The sequence below is a fragment of the Micropterus dolomieu genome, linkage group LG16 (assembly GCF_021292245.1).
Source record: "Micropterus dolomieu isolate WLL.071019.BEF.003 ecotype Adirondacks linkage group LG16, ASM2129224v1, whole genome shotgun sequence".
Classification (NCBI taxonomy): Eukaryota; Metazoa; Chordata; class Actinopteri; order Centrarchiformes; family Centrarchidae; genus Micropterus; species Micropterus dolomieu.
This window is the reverse complement of record NC_060165.1, coordinates 18,831,099-18,837,098: the sequence shown is the minus strand read 5'-3', so window position 1 is coordinate 18,837,098 and position 6,000 is coordinate 18,831,099. Positions and strand designations below refer to the sequence as shown.

The window sequence follows — 6,000 nt, the reverse complement described above, 5'->3', positions numbered from 1 at the left end:
GTGTTGGTCCACTGTGTTTTCTGAGGTCCAAGGTCAATGCAGCCGTCTACCAGGAAGTTTTAGAGCACTTCATGCTTCCTGCTGCTGACCAACTTTATGGAGATGCAGATTTCATTTTCCAACAGGACTTGGCACCTGCACACAGTGCCAAAGCTACCAGTACCTGGTTTAAGGACCATGGTATCCCTGTTCTTAATTGGCCAGCAAATTCGCCTGACCTTAACCCTATAGAAAATCTATGGGGTATTGTGAAGAGGAAGATGCGATACACCAGACCCAACAATGCAGAAGAGCTGAAGGCCACTATCAGAGTAACCTGGGCTCTCATAACACCTGAGCAGTGCCACAGACTGATCGACTCCATGCCACGCCGCATTGCAGCAGTAATTCAGGCAAAAGGAGCCCCAACTAAGTATTGAGTGCTGTACATGCTCATACTTTTCATGTTCATACTTTTCAGTTGGCCAACATTTCTAAAAATCCTTTTTTTGCATTGGTCTTAAGTAATATTCTAATTTTCAGAGATACTGAATTTGGGATTTTCATTAGTTGTCAGTTTTAATCATCACAATTAAATGAAACGAAACATTTGAAATATATCAGTCTGTGTGTAATGAATGAATATAATATCCAAGTTTCACTTTTTGAATGGGATTACTGGAATAAATCAACTTTTTGATGATATTCTAATTATATGACCAGCACCTGTATTAGTCCAATACCCGTATACAATAAGGTTTATTGTTATGCTTTTTTTTCGCCCGCTGACAGCAGTCCTGCTCGTGTGTGTACCTGCTGGTGAGACTGGTGGAGCCAGTGCGGGTGGAGGAGGAGCCCAGGCTGGAGAGCAGGCCCCGATGGCCTGTAGGCGAGGTAACAGATGAGGAGGTGGTGGTGGTCGTGGGGGAGGTGGTTGAGGAACTCAAGTCCTCTTGTCTTCTGCCGAAAGAGCCACTGGAGGACAAAATGTCAGACAAACACAACAGACACCCGTAAGACAGAGCAAGACACAAATAAAGCTTTGTTTTCACAGGTATAATGTTGATAATTAAGTTAGATGATCTGATTATTAATAATATATTTTTGCCTCATATCAGCATTGTGAATGCATGATATCAGGGGAAAATATAAAACAGGAGTGGGTCACTAAAGCTCAGTTTTTGTGATAAAAGAGGGGAAAATTCTCTCTTGTGTATTCTCTATGACAAGAATGTCCTGTTTACACTGATGCTTTTAAGAATTAAACATTGGGAGACAGCTATCCTTTCCCTTCATAGTTCTACAGCCTATATTGCGTGATTAGTTAGAGGTTTAAAACATCATTGTTTGACAGTCAGTCTCAATGCTTGGGTTTCTGCTGTTAGTAATGATGGCTCTGCGTGTAAACATAAAGGTAAATCAAGACAGCGACATTTTAGAGGAGACACGCCACTCAATTACATCCTCAATATAACTCTATGGGGAAAGCCCGTAAGGGCAAAAATGACGGTTATCCCGCCCCTCCCGCTAGAAAGCCAATCATCTGCTTTTAACAGCCAAAGCGGAAAATATATTTCAGTCAATCGTTTGGTTCCACTGATGTAAGGGTCTGTTTTACTTCTACTGCACATGCGTGGTAGTAGTGACGCATGAGTAGCAGAAGTATAATTGGTTGGGAAAAATGCTTTTTAAACCTTATTTTGGGGAAAAGTTGTCCAACTTTTTCTGAGCAACTTTAACTAATATGCAAAAACTAACTAATTGTCTTTGTGAGACGAATGAATGGATCAAATTCTATAGTTATTCCAGACAGGTATTGGAGTTTAAATATTACAGTTCAGTGAAAATTAAGCTGAGCATACTTTTATTAATAGTACTGCAGGGTCACAGTAATATTCAATGTCAACAGCATTCAAGTTTTTCCAATCTCTGTTGTCAATCAAAAGAAAAATCTGTTTCTGCTTTTACTGGATAACATTTCAGTCCTAACTTCATTAATAGAGTTACTTCATTCTTCATTCATCACTTTGGACAAAACGAGAAACCAGGCTATATACTGTGGCTAGTTCTGGATGGTAAAACAACTCTCTTCCAAAATTCATTTGGACATTATAGGCAACCAGAGGAACACAAAACACAAGGTAGGCACTTCACCAGAGTAGAGACACACGGTCAGAGAGGACAGGTGGGTGGAGAGACGGTGGAGCCCCTGTTGAGGCTGGTGTACCTGCGGTAAATGCTGTAAGACTGGTAGTGGGAGGAGGGTGGCTGCCAGGGTTTAGTATTACTGTTGTTAGGGTCCAAGCTGGAGGTGGACGAAGACTTGGCTGGCACGTCCCGCATGCTGCCGCTCCGCCCTAGTGCTAGCGTATGGGACGTGCTGGCGTGTTGGCAGGCGGGTGGGCAAGAGAGGCATGTTAGCGGTGGAGGCGCACACACACAGATACAGTATAAGAAACACAGATATATAAGACTATTAAGCTTTGCACACTATTGGTGCATTCATGTCATATGGGACTAACTGCTAACAGGACAATTAAAATCAACAGTTAAATAGTGTTTGGAGATACCTTCAATGAAGGTTTTTGTAGATTTCTGTTGATTGCAATTACCTTGTTCGGTCAGCATACATTCATTAATTAAAAGATACTTTGATCTTTGAAAAGATTTATTTCAAATTCCGTAGCTTTCACAACTTAAAATAGTAGTGTATTAAAAGGAGACTGGTATCCAGTATTTTCCCCATATGACATGCATGCAGCATAAATCCATGTCTAGGTTTTGTGCCACGATCAAACCTGGGAATATGATTTATCTCTGGGACAGACAGGCTTTTTAAAAGTAATGCATTGCGAACTCAGTGGCACAACAACCTGACAGGACAGGTACAGTCATGCAACAGACTCTGTGGCAGTGATAGAGAAAGGCATTTGGGCTGCTCGGCATGGCTTTCTCAGTAGCTGCTGCTGTGCGTGGAAGCTTTTGATGACATAATCAAAGCAAAATTTACAGATGATTGATAAACAACTCGTTTTAGTTCCACAGCTATGCAAAGCTCAACCTCATAAAATAATAAAATATATATACACACACACACACACACACACACACACACACACACACACACCCACCCCAGATGTAACAGAAATCTGATGATGAGAAGTTTGGCAGAGATTTATTTCGCAGCAGACGCTAACCTGCGCTGATAGCTGGGAGTTCGGTTGGTGGAGGCGCTTCCTTCGCTGTTCTTCAGGTCGTCATCCCAGCGTCGCCGAGTGTATGAGCCACTACGTATCAGAGAAGTAGAGTCCCTGGGGAACCAAATGCTACAATTGTACCCCAGGCTTTCATTAACAGATACTGACAGAGACTAGATATGTGCTGATAAAAGTAGTAGTCTTTCATTAAACCTAACTCTACCCACTTTGAAATCCACCATTTTCCTAGTGATTTTGAAGTCTACCAAATCCATTGCTGCACGACACAACAAACTAATTAAGGCAGTTCCTTAGGGCCACACACACCATGCAGAGCATTGAGGTCTTTTGCCTGCAACACACAGCAGTGGGCAGCAGGAGCCGCTCATGCCAATGCATGTTTGCACAGAGCCACTTGGCTCTAAGGCTTCACCTGTTTTCCTTCTCATCAATGTCTGAAGTACTGGCCAGTCTCCTGGGGATGGTAGGGGCCACATAGGCAAGCCGGGTCCCTTTATCTTTTTCCTGGAGACAGCGGAATAAATAGGACCCATATTAGTGACCATCCATGGAACAGCTGTCAAATATCCCTACAAACTTTATTTACTATTAAAAAGCATCTAGGGTGCCTTTTCAGGCCTAATTAAGCTCTTACAAAAAGCAGGTCATGGCCGCATCAAGCCTAAATATGAACGATTTCTTCCTTTTCATATTCATTCATACATTTATAATGTAGCCAGCTGGAAAATCACTCGGGACATCCTAGTGTCCCAGTGGTCTAAGAGACTGAAAAAATAAAGGATGTGACCATGTGACTGTTGACCTTCTCTTTGTCTTTATTGTCCAGGGAGGACGACAGGCGAGGGCTCGAGGCTGAGCGCATCACCCCAGTCGTGTCTTTCTCCTTCTGAGCCTCCTTGGTAGCTGTGATCTCTGCCAGAGCCCCATAGCTGCCCGTCTTCCTCAAACCCAGCCGCCACGATGCTGGCGATTCGTCCTTCCTATCATCCTCCACTTTAGTTGAAGCCTTTCCAGCAGGCTGAGGGACCTGAAAGGGAGGAAGGGGGAGCGGTTTAGAGTACAAAGTTAACCATTGATAAATACACAGACGGTAAATTAGATTTTTAGTCATCAACAAACAAGTCAATCAGGTCAAACATTTTGGATTAATCTCAATACGCTGCAATTTTTATGTTTAAATTAGGGCTGTACATAACGATTATTTTTCAAGTCGATTAATCTAACGTTATTTTTTCAATTAGTCGATTAATGTAACGACTAAGTGTGTATTCTAAAGGGAAAAAAAGTTGCTTATTACTCGACTAACATACCAATTTAAATAAATATCAAAAACATGTCTAATCAATAAATCAGTATTTTATTCAACCATCCTGATGAAGCACATAAGAATAACGACAATAGTAGCATAGCAGAAAGTAAACAAGATTTGCGGTGGTGCCGTCAGTGCTCCGGGATACTTTCGCACGTGTACTTTTTCATGTGTTCATGCCGCTTCACGTATTCGTGGACAGCAGTTGTGCTGCAGTGAAGCTACTTCCAGTTCACAGAGCTCATGGAGCACCAAGTTGTTGAGTGTCCGTCTAAAATACTCCCGAACTTTAGACGGTCGAAGGCGACGTCATGTAGCTGGAGCTTGTCCCAGAATCCCATTAACACCGGACGCAGCGATGCGTAATAGATTACGTAAATACGTCGACTCGCATTACGTTAGTCGACGTATTGATGTAATCTATTAAGTCGACCATTAAGAGGACATTTCTAAAATGAAGGACATGCTTGTTAATGTGTTTGATCACATCCACAACCACTACTACCACTACCAGACTCTAAAAGTTATCCCAGAGTAAATGCTATTCTTACAACACGATAATTATGCTATGCTCTTGTACAATAGGTGGTAAAAGAGTAATTAAAATAGTTGGGATTTTAGGGTCTGATAGTTTTCAGGTCTGGCCACACATACATTTTTAAAACAAACTCTCAAAAGACAAGCAACTAAACAAAACACAGAAGCAACACAGACACGGGGTGAAAGCACCATCAGTACAGTTCATTTGTTGATTACAAGTGAAAACAACACAATGTAGGGTTGATGAGTGAAAGTCAGCAGTAGGTTCAATCAGCATCACTTGGATTGGGCCAGGGTGGTTAAGGGGGGTGTTAAGTACTTTGTCAGTGCACAGGTGCATGTAGGATGAGAGAACAACTCTGGTGCACACCAATGCCTCACCATAGGTTTTTTTGGCACTAGAGAAATGCCTGTTTTGCGCAAGCCTTGACGCCACAATGCAGGACAGCCTGGCTCCGCCACAGGCATGAGGGGAGTAATACAATCAAACTAAAGCCAACCAAGTCAAGAGCCCAGGATGAGAAAGACACGGGGGGAGGGAGGGCATGGAGGAGGACAGAGAGATTGAGACAGAGAAAAGGCCAGAATAAGACAGAAGCAGCAGCAGCAGCAGCAAAAGAAACACTTTATGGTAGGACAGATTTTTTTAAGGCCTAGTCACACCACACAATGCCTACTGCCAAACCGGTTTAATTATTGTTATTATTTATTAATGTTCAAATTGGAATAAGTGTCAGATCCCACAAACATTTGGTAGTGTCAAAACCGGACATTGTTAATGTTTTGCTCACTCTTGTTAGACAGAAGACATTGTGATGTGTGAGCACTAGGCTTCAAAGAAAGATTGGAACAACAATAACAATGCAACAAAAGAAGCAACATTTAGAAAGTGTAAAAGATATGTGGCCACTGATTGCAGGCCATAGACTAAAGGGTGCAAATTCAGAAAGAGAG

General features: G+C 42.2%; 1 protein-coding gene across 5 annotated transcripts in view; it reads right to left on the bottom strand.

Annotated features, from left to right (window-relative positions):
- Positions 1–6,000, bottom strand: part of ppp1r12a (protein phosphatase 1, regulatory subunit 12A) — a 55,374-nt gene that overhangs the window by 15,066 nt on the left and 34,308 nt on the right. For 2 of the 5 annotated variants that reach the window (XM_046072053.1, XM_046072052.1), the window contains exons 10-14: positions 4,000–4,224; positions 3,610–3,701; positions 3,177–3,290; positions 2,207–2,359; positions 793–954 (exon numbers count right to left, since the gene is read on the bottom strand). In XM_046072053.1, coding sequence (XP_045928009.1) covers positions 793–954; positions 2,207–2,359; positions 3,177–3,290; positions 3,610–3,701; positions 4,000–4,224 — 746 coding nt within the window. The remainder of the gene's footprint in view (positions 1–792; positions 955–2,206; positions 2,360–3,176; positions 3,291–3,609; positions 3,702–3,999; positions 4,225–6,000) is intronic. The other 3 variants (XM_046072055.1, XM_046072056.1, XM_046072057.1) reach the window with 3 other exon arrangements.